Source organism: Dendrobates tinctorius, unplaced genomic scaffold (assembly GCF_039654945.1).
Source record: "Dendrobates tinctorius isolate UK_male_01 unplaced genomic scaffold, ASM3965494v1 ptg000237l, whole genome shotgun sequence".
NCBI lineage: Eukaryota > Metazoa > Chordata > Amphibia > Anura > Dendrobatidae > Dendrobates > Dendrobates tinctorius.
Window position 1 is genome coordinate 1206932 of NW_027361904.1, and position 21975 is coordinate 1228906.

Genomic DNA, 21975 nt, shown 5'->3' on the forward strand with positions numbered 1-21975 from the left:
CTACTCCAAATCTCCACATACACATTAAATCTCCCACTCCCCATTGTCCACGTAGGCTGTGGGTAGTTTTTATGGGATGCGATGATCTTGTCCATGGTCCTCTGGAAAGTGGCCATAGCTCCCGGCAGTCCAAACAGTATCCAGCCATATTGGAAGCATTCGTCAAGCTTAGAGAAAGCTGACTTCTCCTTTGCTTCTTGTGACATAGGGATTTGCCAATATCCCTTCATTAAATCCAAGGTGGTTATGTACCTTTGTACCTTGCTGACCTAAGTCTCTCGATCAGCTCATCAACATACGTCAAAGTCGAAATTGCCTGGCAGGGTACCAGTGAAATGCCCGGTAGGCGCAAGAGAGAGAAGGGGGAGTTAAAGATTTTAGGTGCACAAGCCCTTTAAAAGTGCATGGCAGGGGCGCGCATGTAGACCTGACCCACCACGATGACCAGGACCGGCATCACCACCTGGAGCACCAGAGTATGTGCCGAGGCATTGGACGAATGGGGGGAGAAGGCACACTCACTGTCGGGGACACCAGCACGCCATAGTGCCCGTAAGTAGAGTTGAGCGATACCGTCCGATATTTCAAAGTATCGTATCGGATGGTATCGGCTGATCTTTAAAAAAAGTATCGGTATCGCCGATTCCGATACCGGAAGTCCCATTCAAGTCTATGGGACTTCCGGTATCGGAATAAGAAAAACCCTTTCCTGCCCTTGTACAGCCTCTCTGGGGTCTGTACGGGCCTTTCGGGGGGCTGTGCCGGCCTGCCAGGGGGTCTGTGCAGGCTCCGGTGGTCTGTGCCGGCCTGCCGGGGGGCTGTGCCGGCCTGCCGGTGGTCTGTGCAGGCTCCGGTGGGCTGTGCCGGCCTGCCGGGGGGCTGTGCCGGCCTGCCGGGGGGCTGTGCAGGCTCCGGGGGGCTGTGCCGGCCTGCCAGGGGGTCTGTGCAGGCTCCGGTGGTCTGTGCCGGCCTGCCGGGGGGCTGTGCCGGCCTGCTGGTGGTCTGTGCAGGCTCCGGTGGGCTGTGCCGGCCTGCCGGGGGGCTGTGCCGGCCTGCCGGGGGGCTGTGCAGGCTCCGGGGGGCTGTGCCGGCCTGCCGGGGGGCTGTGCCGGCCTGCCGGTGGTCTGTGCAGGCTTCGGGGGTCTGTGCAGGCATCGTCCGATGGGACTACAAGTCCCATCGGGCGATGCCTGCTACCATGACAGTGATTGACACATTAGCCAATGATGGGACAGTAGTAGTCCCATCATCCGGCTAATGTGTTAAATGTTAAAAAAAAAAAAAAAAAATTACATGCTACATACATGCTACATTCATACAACATGCATACTACATACATACTACATTCATACTACATACTACATACATGCTACATTCATACTACATAAATACTACATGCAACATACATACTACATATATACTACATACATACTACATATATACTACATGCATGCTACATACATACTGCATGCTACATACATACCACATATATACTACATACATACTACATACATACTACATGCATGCTACATACATACTACATGCATGCTACATACATACTACATGCTACATACTACATATATACTACATGCATGCTACATACATACTACATGCTACATACATACTACATATATACTACATGCATGCTACATACATACTACATACATACTACATGCTACATACATACTACATATATACTACATGCAAAAAAAAAAAGTCCCTAGTCTCACTTTATGGTAAAAGCTGTGTGGGAATTTCCCACGCAGCAATGGCATAAAGTGAGACTAGGGACTTTTTTTTTTTTAAGTGGCGGAGGAATACAGTGCGGAAGGATACCTACCTTCCGTCATTGGATTCCTGCAGCCCGTAGAGAACGGCAGCATCATCTGATGCTGCAGTTCTCTACCCAAGATCGTCGTGGGACACACTCGTGGACTGCTTCGGATCGTGGGTGAGTATTTTTGTGGTTTGTTATGTTAATATTTATTCCGGAAAAGACAATGGCTTCGGGGAACAATGTGACAAGTATTGGTAAGTATGTTACTCTATGTTATATGTACTGTATGTCTATGTATGTATTGTATGAATGTATTGTATGTATGTAGTATATATGTGGTATGTATGTATGTATGTAGTATATATGTGGTATGTATGTAGCATGTAGTATGTATGTAGTATGTATGTAGCATGCATGTAGCATGTAGTATGTATGTAGCATGCATGTAGTATATATGTAGTATGTATGTAGCATGCATGTAGTATATATGTAGTATGTATGTAGCATGTATGTAGTATGTATGTGGTATGTATGTAGCATGTAGTATGTATGTAGCATGCATGTAGTATATATGTAGTATGTATGTAGCATGTAGTATGTATGTAGTATGTATGTGGTATGTATGTGGCATGTAGTATGTATGTAGCATGCATGTAGTATGTATGTAGTATGTATGTAGTATGTAGCATGTATGTAGTATGTATGTGGTATGTATGTAGTATGTATGTAGCATGCATGTAGTATATATGTAGTATGTAGCATGCATGTAGCATGCATGTAGTATGTATGTAGCATGCATGTAGTATGTATGTAGCATGCATGTAGTATGTATGTAGTATGTATGTAGTATGTATGTAGCATGCAGTATGTATGTAGCATGTATGTAGTATGTATGTAGTATATATGTAGTATGTATGTAGCATGTAGTATGTATGTAGTATGTATGTAGTATATATGTAGTATGTATGTAGCATGTAGTATGTATGTAGCATGCATGTAGTATGTATGTAGTATTTTTTTTTTTTTTTACATTTAACACATTAGCCGGATGATGGGACTACTACTGTCCCATCATTGGCTAATGTGTCAATCACTGTCATGGTAGCAGGCATCGCCCGATGGGACTTGTAGTCCCATCGGACGATGCTTGCACAGCCCCCCGGCAGGCCGGCACAGCCCCCCGGCAGGCCGGTACAGACCCCCACAGGGTGCACAGACCACCGGCAGGCTGGCACAGCCCCCCGGCAGGCCGGTACAGACCCCCACAGGGTGCACAGACCACCGGCAGGCCGGCACAGCCCCCCGGCAGGCCGGTACAGACCCCGGGCAGTCCACACAGCCCCCCGGCAGGCCGGCACAGCCCCCCGGCAGGCCGGCAGAGACCCCCGGAAGGCCCGAAATGACGGCGCATCATGATGCGCACACACCGCGCATCATGATGACGTCAGTCTGTCAATCAACTTGGAACTTCCGATTCCGATGCCGAATTCCGATATTGAAAAAATATCGGAAGTCGGTATCGGAATTCCGATACAGCAAGTATCGGCCGATACCCGATACTTGCGGTATCGGAATGCTCAACACTACCCGTAAGTCGTGGGAGTCTCCCCTCAAATATTCACCTCTCTTCGTTCCCAGCAGCTGCAGTGTCTTCAGCGTCTCTGATGTCTCAGGGCAGAGGGTGCAATGATGTCACTACTATGCGCCCTCTGTTCTGAGCAGTGCAGAGTCAGAAGTCCCCAGACCTGGGGGGACAGAGAGGTATTTGATTTTTCTTTATGTATAGAACATTATACGGGATAATTATACTGTATGAATCATTATTTGGGGCCATTATACTGTATGGAGCAATATATGGGGCACATTATACTGTATGGAGCAATATATGGAACCATTATACTGTATGAATCATTATTTGGGGCCATTATTCTGTATGTAGCAATATATGGGGCACATTATACTGTATGGAGCAATATATGGAACCATTATACTGTATGAATCATTATTTGGGGCCATTATACTGTATGGAGCAATATATGGGGCACATTATACTGCATGGAGCAATATATGGGGCCATTTCACTGTATGGAGCAATATATGGTGCCTATTATATACTGCGTGGAGCAATCTAAGAGGACACCATACTGTATAAAGCAATATATGGGGCCCTGTCACCAGTTTACCACAACAGAGAGGAGACAGAAGACCACAGCGTTTGATTTCTCCTACTTCTGCACTGATTAGAAGCACTTCACCATCATATTAAATGGTGCAGGTTTCTATTAACAATGCAGGGGTTATTCTGCTCAGTTGAGAGCTCCTGGAAGCTTTCCTGCATTAAGGCTCACAGCTGTGCACTGTTAGTCACTCCCCTCTCCTATATATTCTGGGCCCTGACAAGCACTCATGGCCAGAGTAGCTCATGCTGCATAGTTAAGAGATGGTGGTTTGTGGTGCTTGTTTAAGAAGACGTTCGGTAGATTTATCTGTGACTGTTGTGAGGTTTTGGTTGTGTGCTAATCCCCTTGTTTTCCCCATCCTCCACTCCCCGCTGCATTCCTCTATTGTCTGTGTGAGTATATTTGGCATTTTTTGTTACCCCTGTTCATATTATCTTGTTAGTGTGGTTGGTATATTACGGTACACTACTACTTCCCTCATACCTGGGTGAGGGAAGGGTGCAGATTGAAGGCAGATTAAGGCGCTAAGGCAAGGTATGTGGCCCCAGTGTCTTTACCATCAGAAGTAATCCAAGGAACAGGGCAAGCTAGGGCATCCCTAGTGCTAGGGACAGGGAAGGAGCCCCCAACAGAGTCGTGACAGACCCATTATACTGTATGGAGCATTATATGGGGCCAATTATATGAGTTTGAGAAATATATGGGGGCCTTCATACTGCATGGGGCCCATTATATTGTATGGAGCATTATATGGGGCCCATTATACAGTATGGATCATTATACGGGGCCATTATACTGTGTGGAGCATTATATGGGGACATTATATACTGTGTAGAGCAATATTTGAGGTCCATTATATACTGTGTGGAGCATTAAATGGGGACATTATTCTGTATGGAGCATTATATGGGGCCATTATGCTGTATGGAGCATTATAGGGGTTCATTATGTTGTATGGAGCATTATATGGGGCCCATTATACTGTATGGATGATTTTATGGGGCTGTTATGCTGTATGGAGCATTATATTGGGCCCATTATCTACTGTATTGAACATTATATGGGACCATTATACTGAATAGAGCATTATATGGAGCCGTTATATACTGTATGGAACACTATGTGCGGCCCACTATACTTTATGGATCATTATATAGAATCATTACATTACATTACATAGAATCCTACGGTTTGCAGTATCACCTCTATGCCGATGACACGCAGATCTACCTATCTGGACCCAACCTCGCCTCCTTACTGACTGAAATCCCACAATGTCTGTCTGCTATCTCAGCCTTCTTCTCTGCTCGCTTTCTCAAACTGAACATGGACAAAACAGAATTCATCATCTTTAACCATCTCACTCTACCCCTCCACCAGACCTATCCATCAATGTCAATGGCTGCTTTCTTTCCCCAGTCCCGCATGCTCGGTGCCTTGGGGTGATCCTCCACTCTGCGCTCTCTTTCAAACCACATATCCAAGCCCTCAACACCTCCGGCCGCCTCAAACTCAAAAATATTTCCCGAATCCTCTCATTCCTCAACCACAAAAACACTAGTGCATGCTCTTATCATCTCCCGCCTCGACTACTGCAACCTCCTACTCTCTGGTCTCCCCTCTAGCACTCTGACTCCGCTCCAGTCCATCCTACACTCTGCTGCCCGACTAATCCACCTGTCTCCCCGCTATTCCCCAGCCTCCCCCCTATGCCAGGCCCTTCACTGGCTTCCTATTGCCCAGAGGCTCCAACTCAAAACCCTAACCATGACATACAAAGCCATCCACAACCTGTCCTCTCCATACATCTGTGACATGGTCTCTAGGTACCTACCCGCACGCAACCTTCGATCATCTCAAGATCTCCTTCTCTACTCCCCCTTATCTCTTCTTCCCACAACCGCATACAAGACTTCTCCCGTGCATCCCCCATACTCTGGAACTCTCTGCCATCACACATCAGACTCTCACCATCAACGGAAACCTTCAAGAAGAACCTGAAGACCCACCTGTTCCGACAAGCCTACAATGATCCTCGGTCTACTGAACCACTGCACGACCTGCTCTACCCTCTCCTACTGTATCCTCACCCATCCCTGTAGACTGTGAGCCCTCGCGGGCAGGGTCCCCTCTCCTTATGTACTTGTGTGTCCCTTGTCTTACACATGTTTATTATACTTGTCTATATTTCCCCTTTTCACATGTAAAGCGCCATGGAATATATGGCGCTATATAAATGCATAATAATTATATGGGACCATTATACATTATGTGGGGCAATTATACTGTATGGGGCAATATATGGGGCTCATTATACTGTATGGTGGTCTATGTGGTGCCCATAATTCTGTATGGAGGACTATGTGGTGCTCATAATACTGTATGGAGGACTATGTGGTGCTCATAATACTGTATGGAGGACTATACCGTCCGATCTAACATGATAAGTCTGCAGTCACACTGTGCACTGTGAGGATTTGCTGGTTTCTGAGCTATTGAAGAATTTACAATAGCTATCACTCAAGTAATGTAAGAAGTGAAATATTTGGCATCGTACTGCACCTATTTTTCTTATCTGTGCATCATGAATTGTGGTATGTGTTAAAGGAGCCCACTAAGACTCTTAAACAGATTAGTTCGGAGACGTACGGAGGAGAAAGGTTATGGATGGCTTTTGTAGGTCAGTGTTAGTAGATTGAACTGGATACACTGGGGAATTGGGAGACAATGAAGGGATTTACAAAAGGGGGAAAAGAAGGAGTAGAGAAGACAGAGATGGACTAGTCAGGCAGCAGAGTTAAAGATGGACTATTGAGGTGCGAGTGTTAGCAGGTAGGCCACAAAGGAGGATGTTGCAGTAGTCGAGGCCAGAGATGATGAGGGCATGTACAAGCATTTTAGTAGACTGAGGGTTGAGGAAAGGATAGAATCTGGAAATATTTTTGTGCTGGAGACGACAGGAGGTGGTGAGAGCTTGGATGTACGGTTTGAAGGTCAGGGCAGATTCAAGGGTTACTCCGAGGCAGCGGATTTCCAGGAAGGGAAGATATGTGAGATGGAGGAAAGATAATAAGTTCAGATTTGCCTACATTGAGCTTGAGGAAGCGAGACGAGAAGCAGGAGGATATTGCTGATAGACACTCTGGGAATCTGTACAGCAGAGAGATGATGTCTTGGCCTGAGAGGTAGATCTGAGTGTCATCAGCATACAAATGGTCCTGGAAGCCATGGGTGTTGTGAGTTCATTTTCCCCTTCACCATTGAGGTCTGATGAACTCCCTCTTCTGGTGAAGGAACGTAGTTAGGCTGATTACCAAGCACCTGGGCAGGATGATGATGACTGGGTGATGGGAATTACTGACTGGATATAAGGCAGCCGACGTCCTTCTGCCTTGCTGGTGATCTCTCTGAGGGATTCTAGGAGACCAGTCTGATTCCTGCTCCTCAAAAGCTAAGTTTTCTGCTCTACTTTTTGCATTTGTGTTTTGGCTTGGTTTTGCATTGTTTTCCTTGATTTCTGCCATTCCCTGCTGGGGTGAGCTGAATTCCTTTTTGCTCTGTCTTCAGAAAATACCGGAGTGCTGATAGTCTTTTTGAAGCCTAGCGTCTTCAGGGCTTTTTTCCCTATCAGCTGTTGGCTCTTGTTTTGATAGGGTTTTTGGAGGATTACAGACAGCAGCTTTTCTATCCTGTCCTATCTAGTTAGCTTTGGCCCCATCATTTGCTCAGCCTATCTTTCTGTGTGTTTTTTCATCTTGCTTCACCGTCATTATATGTTGGGGGCTGCCTATTGCTTTGGGGTCTGCTCTGGGGCAGTTTAGATTTCCCTTTCTGTCTTTAGGCTATGTAGTTCTCCGGCTGTGATCGAGGGGTCTAGGGCACCGTAGGAACCCCCCACGGCTACTGCTAGTTGTTGTTGATAGGTTCTGGGGTCTGCAATCCGATAGCTGCCAACTTCTCTGGTTTTCTGGACTTAGCTAGTATTTCTGTTTTTGCCTCCTACGGTGACTCATTCATAACACATGGGACTTTATGAGTTGTTCCAGGCCAAGGGTATAGATGGAGATGAGTATGGGTCTAGGACTGAGCCTTAAGGGACTCCAAAAGAGAGATGGTGGGATGAGGAGGTATTGTGGGAGTGGGAGATGCTAAATGTGCGGTTGGAAAGGTATGAGATCCAGGATAGGGCAACGACTTTGACGCCAAAGGAAGAGAGGATGTGTCAAAGGTCAATTGTGTAAAAGGCAGAGGACAGGTCTATAAGGAGGCATAGAGAATTGTCTGTTAGCTTTAGATGTAAGTAAGGTGTTCGTAATTTTGGTCAGGGCAGTTTCAGTGGAATGGTGGGGCGGAAGCCAGATTGTAGGTTGTCGAAGACAGAGTAGATGAGAGATGGTAGGAAAGTTCAGCGTGAACATGCTGCTCTAGCAGTTTGGAAGCAAATGGAAGCAGTGATATGGGCCAATAGCTGGACATAGCGATTGGGTTGAGGAATGGCTTTTTTTTAGGGTGTGATTGTGGCATGTTTGAAAGCAAGTTAATCATATGTTAAAGAGATGGGTTGGGGATGGGATAAGTGTGGTGGTGAGGTTGGGGAGGAGGTGGGGTGGGGTCAAGTGCACAAATGGTGAGGTGCGATTTGGAGAGGAGACAGGTAAGGAGACATGTTTATTTCCTTTGTGTGTATTGGAACAATACACACAAAAAGGCATATTGTGGACATAATTTCACACAAAACCCCAACAATGGGCAGGGCAAATTCATCTGTGGCAAATAATAGGTGTGGGAAAAATCAAAATCACACCTGAAACCAGATAAAAAAGGGAGACATAAAATCAATCTTTGCAATGTGTATCTGTGTGTGCCAGAGTAAGCATGGAGAATATAAAGAGAGAATTGTCTTAGGACTTGAGAAACAAAATTGCTTAAAAATATCAACAATCTCAAGGTTACAATTCCATCTAAACATGTAAAAAAGTCACTGGCAAAGTGCTGGAGGGGAAATACATTTCACTAAGGCTATTAGCTTCAGTGATTTGAAACCAAGAAGTTTTCCTCCACAACACTATGAGTTGAGAGGGGTTAATTGGCTATTTTAAGGGCTAGGTTTTAGTGGACAACCATAGAGCAGGTGGGAAGTTGTCCGCCTTATCTCAACCCCAGGGTGTAGTTTGGGGCTTAAATAGCTGGCCTCCAGAGGGATTCAGTGTTCAGTAGGGCTGGAGAGAGGAACTCCAGCGCTTTGTGACCTGAGAAGAAAAAACTGAACCAGTGAGAGGCTAATATCCTGAGCGGACGGATCCCCGTAGATGCAGAGACTGCCATTTTATTTTGGTTTGATCTCGTTTTTCCTGAAGGGCTGTGTTTAGCTTCACTTTGTCTTGGTTTATCCCACATGTATAATAAACCAACAGAAGATTTAAAGAGACCGTGTACCTGTATTTACCTCTATGTGGAGCCGAGTGAGCTGATCTACCACAGTGTGTATAACAAAACGTGTAATTGCAATAATTTTCTGGGAGAAATACTTTATTTTCTGAAACAATTTCAAGGGTGTCAACATTTTTGGCTGTGACTGAATACATGTGGTTGATAGAGATGCAGTGATGCCACACATGTATATATAGTTTTTATTAGAATTACTTTTTATTCTGAAAAAAAAAACATTTTTCATTTTCTGTTTTTTAACACTTAAAAATACATTGAACATATTTATTGGTCAAACAAAATCTGTTCACATTGGTAGTATTTTGTACTATATATGCAGCACAGAGCATTACCCGGCCATTTAGTGTTACACCGATAGGCTGCCTAAGGCTACGTTCACACGAAAATATATTTTGGTCAGTATTTCAAATCTATATTTGTAAGTCAAATCCAGGAGTGGGTGATAAATGCTGAAGTGGTGATGTGTTTCTATTATACTTTTCCTCTGATTGTTCCACTCCTGATTTTGGCTTATAAATACTGATGTAAACTACTGAACGTGTGAACATGGCCTGATATACATGCTCAGTACAGTACTCTAGGCTTTGATCTATGGCAGACCTGTAGGTCATCCTTCAGTCTCCAGTAGTCATGGTAATCATAGGTTTTCTGAAGAAAACCAATACAGAGATAAGAGGGATCGATTGCCTTCTGTCTCACGCTACACTCGCTAGGAAACAGGCAGGGGAGAAAAAAAGAATCAGCTGCGATCCCATGCTGTCTTGTCTATATACTCTGATTAGTCTCTCAAGTAAAACATGAAAATGGCTTCAACCTTGCGTGAGTTCTGTACATTCTGAACTTGTGGCTTTTCCCGTGTAAATTCTCTGATGGTTACCAAGATCTGATCTAACAGTGAATAATTTTCCACATTCTAAACACAAAACTGGCTTCTCCCTGTGTGAGATCTTTCATGTCTAACAAGATCTGATTTATGGGTAAAGCATTCTCCACATTTTGGGCATGAAAATGACTTCTCCCCTGTGTGAATTCTTTGATGCCTAGTAAGAACATGTTTCAAACTAAAACATTTTCCACATTGTGAACATTTAAATGGCTTCTCACCCGTGTGGCTTTGTTGGTGTCTAATCAGCTTTGGTTTCACAGTAAAACATTTTCCACATTGTGAACATGAAAATGGCTTCTCCCCTGTGTGAATTCTATGATGTGTTATAAGATGTTGCTTCTGGGTAAAACATTTCCCACATTCTGAGCATGAATATGGCTTTTCCCCGTTGTGGATTTCTTGATATTCAATTAGAATATGTTTCCAATTAAAACATTTTCCACATTGTGGACATACAAATGGCTTGTCCCCTGTGTGAATTCGCTGATGATTAACCAGGTCTGATTTTACTAAATAAAACATTTCTCACATTCTGAACATGAATATGGCTTCTCCCCTGTGTGAATTTTTTGATGTCTAATAAGAATATGTTTCTGAGTAAAACATTTTCCACATTGTGAGCATAAAAGTGGCTTCTCCCCTGTGTGAATTATCTGATGATTAACAAGATCTGATTTCACAGTAAAACATTTCTCACATTCTGAACATGAGTATGGCTTCTCCCCGGTGTGAGTTTTCTGATGTTTAACAAGCTGTGATTTCATAGTAAAACATTTTTTGCATTCTGAACATGAATATGGCTTCTCCCCTGTGTGAATTTTCTGATGCCTCACAAAAACTGATTTCATGGTAAAACATTTCCCACATTCTGAACATGAAAATGGCTTCTCTCCTGTGTGAATTATTTGATGTGTTATAAGATGTTGTTTCTGGTTAAAACATTTTCCACATTGTGAACACGAAAATGGTTTTTCCCCTGTGTGAATTCTCTGATGTTTAACAAGATCTGTTTTCATCAAGAAACATTTTCCACATTGTGAACACAAAAACGGCTTCTCCCCTGTATGAATTCTTTGATGTCTAATCAGATATTGTTTCCCAGTAAAACATTTTCCACATTGTGAACATGAAAATGGTTTTTCCCCTGTGTGGTTTCTATGATGTTTAATCAGATCTGATTTAATGGTAAAACCCTTCCCACATTCTGAACATGAAAATGGCTTCTCACTCATATGGCGTCTTCTGTGATGTCTAATCAAATTTTGTTTCATGGTAAAACATTTTTCACATTCTGAACATGAAAATGGCTTCTCCCCTGTGTGAATGCTTTGATGTCCCATAAGAATATGTTTCTGTTCAAAACATTTCCCACATTCTGAGCATGAATATGGCTTTTCCCCTTTGTGGCTTCTTTGATGTCTAATCAAAACTGATTTTACAGTAAAACATTTTCCACATTCTGAACATGAATACGGCTTCTCTCCTGTATGAATTCTTTGATGTTCAATGAGACTATGCTTCTCGTTGAAACAGATCCCACATTCTGAACAACAAAATGGTTTCTCCCCTGTGTGTCTTCTATGATGTCTTATCAGATGTGATTTCTGTTCAAAACGTTTCCCACATTCTGAACATGAATACGGCTTTTCTTCTGTATGAATTCTCTCATGTCTAACAAGACATGCTTTATTAGTAAAACATTTTCCACATTCCTGACATGAAAATGGCTTCTCCCCTGTGTGAATTCTCTGATGTGTAACCAAACCTGATTTATGGTAAAAACATTTGCCACATTCTGAACATGAATATGGCTTTTCCCCTATGGGAACTTTTTGATGTTTGGCACCTAGTATGTAACTTGTATTTTGCTTTAAATCCTGCGATGAATCAGGAAATCGGATCTGTTTAAAAGGATCAGATAATAAATTTTGGATACGAGGGGTGGAGGGTATATCTTCAATATTGCCATTTTTCTCATATGCATATTGAATAATACTACAATCATCTGCATTAATATGTGAAGATTTTGGATGTCCCACTGAGCTCCCGATACAGTCATCTGCAAATAATAAAAGTGATTGTTATTTTTTAGTAATATAAACTCAACAATTGTACTGATGTTTTATGACATTACAATTGAGAAGTACACTGACATGCAAAAGTTTGGGCACCCCTGGTCAAAATTACTGTTATTGTGAAAAGTCAAGCAAGTTGGAGATGAAATGATCTCTAAAAGGTCTAAAGTTAAGGATGACACATTTCCTTTGTATCTTAGGTAAAATATATACACTGCTCAAAAAAAATAAAGGGAACACTATTCCATTTGCAACAGGCTGTTTGTGTTCCCTTAATTTCTTTGAGCAGTATATATATATTTTCATCTTCTACATTTTAAAATTGATAAAAAAAAATAGATCAATGCAAAAGTTTGGATACCCTGAATGCCTAGTACCTAGTCACATCCCTTTTGCAAGTATCACAGCTTGTAAACACTTTTTGTAGAGTCTTTCAATTCTTGATTGGACGGATTTTCCTCCATTCTTCCTTGTGAAATTCTTCCACTTCTGTGAGATTCCTGGGTCATCTTGCATCCTCTGCTATTTTGAGGTCTAGCCACAGATTTTCAATAATGTTCAGGGGACTGTGAGGGCCATTTTAAAATCTTCAGCTTGCGCCTTCTAAGGTTGTCTATTTTGGATTTTGACGTACACTACCGTTCAAAAGTTTGGGGTCCATGAAAACTCATACTTTTATCAAATGAGTTGCCAAATGAATGTAAAATCTAGACCAGACATTGACAAGGTTCAAAAAATTTTTTTTTAATTTGAAATAATAATTTTCTCCTTCACACTTTGCTTTCATCACAGAATGCTCCTTTGCAGCAATTCCAGCATTGCAGACCTTTGGCATTCTAGCAGTTAATTTGCTGAGGTAATCTGGAGATATTTCACCCCATGCTTCCAGAAGCCCCTCCCACAAGTTGGTTTGGCTTTTTGCGTACCATATGGTCAAGCTGCTCCCACAACAGCTCAATGGGGTTGAGATCTGGTGACTGCGCTGGCCACTCAATTACAGCTAGAATACCAGCTGCCTGCTTCTTCCCTAAATAGTTCCTGCATAATTTGGAGGTGTGATTTGGGTCATTGTCCTGTTGTAGGATGAAATTGGCTCCAATCAAGCGCTGTCCACAGGGTATGGCATGGCATTGCAATAGCCTGTGAGGTGTTGATTTCTCAAACTACAGACTCTAATGTACTTGCCTTGTTGCTCAGTTGTGCAGCGGGGCCTCCCACTTCTCTTTCTACTCTGGTTAGAGCCTGTTTGTGCTCTCCTCTGAAGGGAGTAGTACACAGCGTTGTAGGAAATCTTCAGTTTCTTGGCAAATTCTCGCATGGAATAGCCTTCATTTCTAAGAACAAGAATAGACTGTCGAGTTTCACATGACAGTTCTTTTTTTCTGGCCATTTTGAGAGTTTAATGGAACCAACAAAAGAAATGCTCCAGATTCTCAACTAGCTCAAAGGAAGGTCAGGTTTATAGCTTCTCTAATCAGCCAAACTGTTTTCAGCTGTGCTAACATACTTGCAGAAGGGTTTTCAAGGGTATTCTAACCATCCATTAGCCTTCTTACACAGTTAACAAACACAAAGTATCATAAGAACACAGGGGGGATGGTTGTTGGAAATGGGCCTCTATACACCTATGAAGAAATTGCATTACAAACCAGATGTTTGCAGCTAGAATAGTCATTTACCACATTGACAATGTATAGAGTGTATTTCTGAATCATTTAATGTTGGCTTCATTGGAAAAAAATGTACTTTTCTTTCAAAATTAAGGAAATTTCTAACTGACCCTAAACTTTTGAACGGTAGTGTATGTTTAGGATCATTATCCATTGAAGAAGCCATCCGCTTCCTCTTTTCAACTTCAGCTTTTTTACAGATGGTGTTATGTTTGCATCAAAAATTTGTCGAAATTTCATTGAATCCATTCTTTCTTCTACCTGTGAAATGTTCCCTGTGCTATTGGCTGCAACACAACCACAAAGAATGATTGACCCACCCCCATGCGTAATGGTTGGCAAGATGTTCTTTTCCTGAAATTCTGTGTGCTTTTTCTCTCCAAACATACCTTTGTTCATTGTGGCCAAACAGTTATATTTTAACCTCACTGGTCCACAAGACTTGTTTCCAAAATGCATAAGTATTTTTTAGATGCTCTTTTGCATACTTCTGACACTGAATTTTATTGTGAGGACACAGGAGAGGTTTTATTCTGATGACTCTTCCATGAAAGCCTTATTTGTGCAGGTGTCTCTGAGCAGTAGAACAATGTACCACAACTCAAGTCTGCTAAATCTTTCTGTCAGAGTCTGCAGTCAAACAAGGGTTCTGATATGCCTCTCTAGCAATCCTACAAGCAGCTCTCCCTGAGATTTTGCTTTGTCTTCCAGATCTCCATTTCTTAATTACATTTTGAACTGAGGAAAGGGCAACTTGAAAACGCATTGCTATATTCTTGTAGCCTTCTCCTGGCTTTGTGTACCTCCACCATTTTTATTTTCAGAGGGCTACACATCTGCTTAAAAAACATGGCTGCTGTTTTCTGGCATAAGGTTAGAGGAGGCTGCGTTTTTATAAAGCTGGGAAATTTGCATCACCTGGCCTTTCCTAACGATGATGGTGAACAAGCCATAACCCATAAGGCAAAGTTTTCTGAGCATACAAATCTTTAAGGGTGCCCAAACTTCTGCACAGGCCCATTTTCCTTTTTGCAAGTTTTAAAATTTAAAAAATGATTATAATATTATTTTTGCCTAAAATACAAAGGAAACGCGTCATCTTTAATTTTAGGCCTTTTAGAGATCATTCCATCTTCAACTTGCATAATTGTTCACAATAACATTAGTTTTGACCAGGGGTATACAGCAAAATTAATTTATTAAGTGACTAAAATATTTGGGTGCAAAACATAGAACAATATCACAGCAGGTACCAATAGGTCTTAATGTTACGAAAACAGGCTTTTCTGTTGTGGTTTTCCACTTCTGTGTTGAAGACAGAACCAACTGTGGTATGAAGAATACGGGGGATATAACTGAATGCCAGTTGACTGTATCATATCCGTGTCACGGTCCTGTTAAGGTCGGCGTGCAGCCACCGCTGAGCAAGGACTCACCCACACTGCAGAGGGGCCCGGGGTCAGACACGGCCGGATAGTTCAAGCAAACAGGACCTGGAGAAGCTAAAGTCAGTGAGCAGTGAAGGACCTACGGTCATGTGACCACAAGAGGGTGGTGCTTAGCGTCCTGCTATCAGAGATAGGCAGAACACTAATACAGGAATTCTCAAAGTCAGACAAACTGGGTCATACATCTCTGGGTCATACACAGAGATAGCAGTAAAGTACCAGGGATGAGACAGAACGGAGAGTCGGGGCTAAGCAGAGATCAAAACCAAACAGACATAGAAGGTACCAAGCAGAATCCAACAAGCAGTATCCAGAGAACAGACCGAGTCATACACAGAGTATCAGATAAACAAGAACACAGCACAAACACACTCAGGGGTCACCACACAATGCCAAGGGCGAAAGTATAACTGACAGGGATGGGAGCGTCCTGAGGCTATAAGAAGCCTCCCCCAGAACCAGGGAGAGGCCACAATCATTAGCCCCAGGTGTGCAGGTAAGCCTGCACTGGGATCACACCCTTTAACCTCAGAAATGCCAATCATCAGCACTGGTTCCAGACATTAACCCCACATGTGCGAGTCAAACCTGCACTGAGATCATGACAATCCGGTTCAGGATTACAGACCACCTACAAAATGTGAAGCTGCGACAGGACAGCAGGTAATTCAGCTTCAAAAGCTCCAAATGGATAAACTCACATTCCCTGCATTCAGCTGGAACCAAGACCTTTCTGGTAGGACGAACCCTGCTTGGTGCCCAAGCTGCTTAACTAATTCAAAGAAACCCCTCAGACAGACGGGAACCATAATTTCATAAGGCATTATAGTACGTCTTGGCTGTATATCTGTTACATTTTCTAGATCTCATGAATGGGACAAACGCCTGCCGGGGTCTCAATCCGTTCTAGCACCCCGGGGTGGAGAGCTACGTAGACCGGCTAATAAAAGCAAGGTAGCGAAGCAATGTTTGGTCTGCATATTTAACGGGGGGCCTGGCTGAATATAATAGCACCAAAACGGCCCCTCTATGACCTTTCGTTGAGAAGTTATGATCCATTATAGGTTGTAGTGACTGTCCAAGGGGTTAGTTGGCCATGCGAGGCTGTGGGCCAGTGTTGTGAAACAGAAGCGACATTGTTGTATCGTGTTGTAAAAAAATGGATACCACTGGCACCCCACGCCTCCGATGTATCTGTGCAGCACCAAGAGCCAACATCCAACTGGTAATTTAGTTTTGTATCATCTGCTTATACTTATTGCACTACCACCTGTATTTGAATATCTGACCATTGTATATGTATAACAATTGTGTATATAGTGTATTGTCTAGTGTGCCCTTAAGGCAATTAAAAATATAATTTACCCTTGGGCTTAACTTTTATCTCGAGCCGCAAATTCACAAGTCCATGTTCTGGGTTTAACATCACATGCTACCAGGGCTGGTTTCTTGCCAGATATAGACCTGTTAAGGGACTGGGCTTATATCTAACGAGGAACTGGTGGGCAGTCCTACCGGGCTAGCAGTGCTGTTTCACTGGTGCTAGTGAAAGAGGTTTCTCAGCCTGTCAGTGTTGTGAGCGAGTGCTGTGCCAAGCCGGCGGTGGCGTGGGCCACCCTCTTTCACTTCCTGTGCCTCCTTGTGCCCATGTAGACAGTGGATGTCTGTGATAAACGGTGCCAAGCTGACATTACATATCCCCAGGGGTGCAGAATGTCACGTTGGTGAAAGTGTGGAGACTATACTGTGTGACTCCTGATGTATTAGTGACATCAGGCGGGGATGCGAGGTGCAGCTCTTCAAATATTGGTGGCAGTTGTGGGATCGAGTATAGTGTCTGGGAGTATGGGATCCTTACACCCAGACACTAAAGACTTACTGGAGAGAACTGAGGAGACACAGACAGGACTGACATCATTATTACATACAGAGAATTATAGGCCGTGTGTATTTAGTCCTGTCTATTACCTGGTGATGTGCGGGGCCGGTGCTCCTCCATCATCACCTCCTGGTACCGATCCTTGTGTCCTTCTAGATACTCCCACTCCTCCATGGAGAAATAGACGGTGACGTCCTGACACCTTATAGGAACCTGACACACACAATGATACCGTCATCACCCAGAATCCTCCAGTGCTGTCCTGTATAATGTCCCAGCATCCCAGCAGCGTCACCTCTCCAGTCAGCAGCTCAATCATCTTGTTGGTGAGTTCTAGGATCTTCTGGTCATTGATGTCCTTATGTATCCGGGGGTGAGGTGGAGGCCCCGAGATTGGGCTCAGGGTTCCTCCCCATCTTTCAGACACAGGGGCCTGACAGCGATCACTAGAGGTCTTCACTACTGTGTAATCCTGAGTGTGGAGACATTAATAATATCACTACAGACATCTCCAGAGTCCATCACCTCTCCGGTCATATCCCCTGTTATTCCCAGAGATAATGAGGTTATGTGATGACATCAGAGCCTCTCACCTCTCCGGTCATATCCCCTGTTATTCCCAGAGATAATGAGGTTATGTGATGACATCAGAGCCTCTCACCTCTCCGGTCATATCCCCTGTTATTCCCAGAGATAATGAGGTTATGTGATGACATCAGAGCCTCTCACCTCTCCGGTCATATCCCCTGTTATTCCCAGAGATAATGAGGTTATGTGATGACATCAGAGCCTCTCACCTCTCCGGTCATATCCCCTGTTATTCCCAGAGATAATGAGGTTATGTGATGACATCAGAGCCTCTCACCTCTCCGGTCATATCCCCTGTTATTCCCAGAGATAATGAGGTTATGTGATGACATCAGAGCCTCTCACCTCTCTGGTCATATCCCCTGTTATTCCCATAGATAATGAGGTCATGTGATCACATCAGAGCCTCTCACCTCTCCGGTCATATCCCCTGTTATTCCCATAGATAATTAGGTCATGTGATGACATCAGAGCCTCTCACCTCTCTGGTCATATCCCCTGTTATTCCCATAGATAATGAGGTCATGTGATCACATCAGAGCCTCTCACCTCTCCGGTCATATCCCCTGTTATTCCCATAGATAATGAGGTCATGTGATGACATCAGAGCCTCTCACCTCTCCGGTCATATCCCCTGTTATTCCCATAGATAATGAGGTCATGTGATGACATCAGAGCCTCTCACCTCTCCGGTCATATCCCCTGTTATTCCCATAGATAATGAGGTCATGTGATGACATCAGAGCATCTCACCTCTCCGGTCATATCCCCTGTTATTCCCATAATGAGGTCATGTGATGACATCAGAGCCTTTCACCTCTCCGGTCATATCCCCTGTTATTCCCATAGATAATGAGGTCATGTGATGACATCAGAGCCTCTCACCTCTCCGGTAAGATGGAAGATTATCTCCAGGGTGAGGTTTAGTATCCTCTCCGCCATCTTGCCTCTGTCCTTATTCATCCCTGACACATTAATCAGGAAGATTCCCGCAGAGACGTTATCAGCAGAGGATCCTTTATTGGAGAAACCTGACTGGAGAAAAGATGAAATGATAAAAACAACAAAAACTTCATAGGAAACAATATATAGAAACATTTAGACTAACCGTCATTATAACCTTCTACCATGATTTCTATCACTAGGTGGCGCTGCACTTGCACTGCGGACAGCACTGGGGGACGCAGGCACAGTCATGCATAACATTAGTGTTGCTGGGATTTGTGGTGCCGCCCGGCAGGGAATCAATAAATCACTGCAGAGTGCTGGTATCAGTTGTTCTACACTCTATGCTGGGAGCTTTGATGCTTCTGGCTGCAGGCCCAATCTCTCGGTTATTAGTTCCTGACCTTGCCTTGTATTGTGTCCCTGATTGTGAAAGGTATCACGACTATTCTTGGCCAGCTCGCTCCACCGGCAGCCACTCCATGGATGTAAACCGGGGCCCCTGTGTAACCCCAGATTCCGGTACAGGGACTGCAGGGTGAAGGCCGGGCCGCCCCTGGTGTCTGCTGGACCGAGAGGTTCTGTCCCGCTGTCATGTCAGGGCTTTGTCCCGGCTTCTAATACTCATCTGCCCCTCTCGCTGTCTTCAGCGCTCTTTATCTCCTCCTCCCCGAGGGCAGGGCTGCATCTCTCTGCTCAGTGCATACACTGAATTATATCATTCACACTTCTCCGGTGATTCTGTTTCCCCGGACTCGTGTCTCCATATTCCCAGCAGCGCTCTAGGAGTCACAGCCCATAATGATAAACACAGGAAAATGTGTTAAACTTGTGATGTATTGCAGGCAGTGACCCCAGCAGTGGATTATACTGGTACATAGAGATACATTGTATACAGCAGTGTATTTCTTTGTACTTGTACACTAAGGGGAAGAAGAAGTCACATTTTTTTTGTTCTTATAAAACTACTAAAAAGAATTAAAAAAAAAAAAAAAAAAAATTTAGAAAAATGTAAATTTTATTTTTTTTGTGAATCTCCCCAGCTCTTGAGCCCACAAACTTCAACATCAATGGCAGGAGATAAAGCTACAGAGCCACAAGCTCTGGTGATGTCATTGGGAAGATTCTGTATACTTGATCTGTATTGCAGGCTCCGACTCTACAGGCAGATTACAAAGAGATACATCTATAATATAACGCTCAGGTCTGCCGCTGTTACACCTGGCCCCCATCCTGCTGCTGCGTCCAGGCCTGCCGCTGCTCTCCGTTCTGGGCACTCACCTCGAGCCTCTCATGCTGCTGCTCAGCATTCTGTCCTCCCTCCTGCCTCCTCCTTCTGGCGTCCTGTGAGATCTGTAACTAAGGCTATTAGGGCACGCCCGCCCGCTCTCTTGCCTTCTTAAAGGGGCGGCGTGCATTATTCAAAAAATGCAATCAACCAATGGCAGAGCACTGGCTGCTATTTCTGGCCTCTCCTCCATAGGGAGAGCGCCGGAGCAACGAGTGTCTATCATTGCTACATCCGGTTCTCATGCTAACCTGCATATGCAGTCTCTGTGCATTGTCTAATGCTCTGTTTCCACAGCATATCAGTATCCTGTGCTACCTGGTTATATCAGCAACCATCTGGGCCTAAGCCATCCCGTTCCGCCTACAGCCATCCGAGTCCAAGGACTGTGTGAAGGTCACTGGAACCGACTCCTTACCAACTAACCGGATCCAGGACCCAGCGCATTGCGGACTCTGCTGTATCTTTTGTTATCCCTTTTGGTCCCGCTGGGACAGCTGCCACGTGTTCGGGGTCTAACTGGAGATAGCACCTGTGTCCTCCGGGTATTCCATTCTGGCCCTGCCTGAGGGGCTTTACTACACGTGCCCGGGGCTCACTAGTCACGCCCTCTTCGGAGCCCCCCGGACCGTGGTCCCGAGGTTCCACTTAAAAAATAAAAACGAATGTAAACTTCACCATCTCTGCCTCCGCTTCCATTTGTTACACTGCGCAAGCGCGATGCGCCTGCGCAGTCTGGCTCCAGACAGAGTGAGGCAGCCAGCGGTGAGGAGTGTGTATGGTGCCGGAGATGGCGGTACCGTACACACTGCATACCGCCATCTCCGACACCATACTTACCTGACCGGGAGGAGCGTTGCCGCGGCGCTTCTCTTCGGAGCAGAAGTGCGGCCGGTATCGCGCATAGCGCGATCCAGCGCCATTTTACTGAAGTCACACTTGCAGTGTGTCTTCAGCAATATGGCGCCGGACAGCGCTATGGGCAGGGCATGCGCAATTCCGGCCGCACTCCTGCCCCGGCCTCCAGCAGAACGTGACAGCGCTGGAGCACAGGAAACAAGGGTGAGTATAAGGGTGTGTGCACACGCTGCGGAATCCGCTGCGGATTAATCCGCACGGATTTTGCAAAAACCGCAGATAATCCGCAGGTCAAAAGACCTGCGGATTATCTGCGGTTTTGCCTGCGGTTTGGTCCTGCGGATTCACTATCTCCACAATGGTGGAGATAGGAACCCGCAGCGGTTTCCGCAGAAAGAATTGACATGCAATTCTTTCTGCGGATTCAAAACCGCAGCAAATCCGCGCGGATTTTTCCGCAGCGTCGGCACAGCGGTTTTTTTTTTCCCATTCATTTGAATGGTACTGTACACCGCAGCTAAAACTGCTGCGTGTCCGCAGCGGCCAAAACCGCTGCGGAAACGCAGCGGAATCCGCAGGGTGTTCACGTACCCTAAATGTTATCTTTTTTTTGTATGTGTGTAGTATTAATAGGAGTGAGGGTTACCATGCATACCAGGATGGGGGGGGGGGGGGGGGCGAGAGGACCATGCATACCAGGATAGGGGGGTGAGGGGGCCATGCATATCAGGATTGGGGGAAGAGAGGTACCATGCATACCAGGATAGGGGGGAGTGAGGGAACCATACATAACAGGATTGGGGGATGAGGGGTACCATGCATAACAGGATGGGGGGAGGAGGGGGACCATACATACCAGGATTGGGGGATGAGGGGTACCATTCATACCAGGATTGGGGGATGAGGGGTACCATTCATACCAGGATTGGGGGA

The 21975-nt window shown here is 44.6% G+C and overlaps 1 protein-coding gene across 1 annotated transcript in view; it reads right to left on the minus strand.

Moving 5' to 3' along the window:
* Positions 1-21975, minus strand: part of LOC141060492 (uncharacterized) — a 118724-nt gene that overhangs the window by 74014 nt on the left and 22735 nt on the right. The window contains 5 exon segments of the mRNA XM_073556755.1: positions 10327-10804; positions 10807-12350; positions 17453-17576; positions 17659-17835; positions 18837-18986. Coding sequence (XP_073412856.1) covers positions 10327-10804; positions 10807-12350; positions 17453-17576; positions 17659-17835; positions 18837-18914 — 2401 coding nt within the window. The 5' untranslated portion in view covers positions 18915-18986.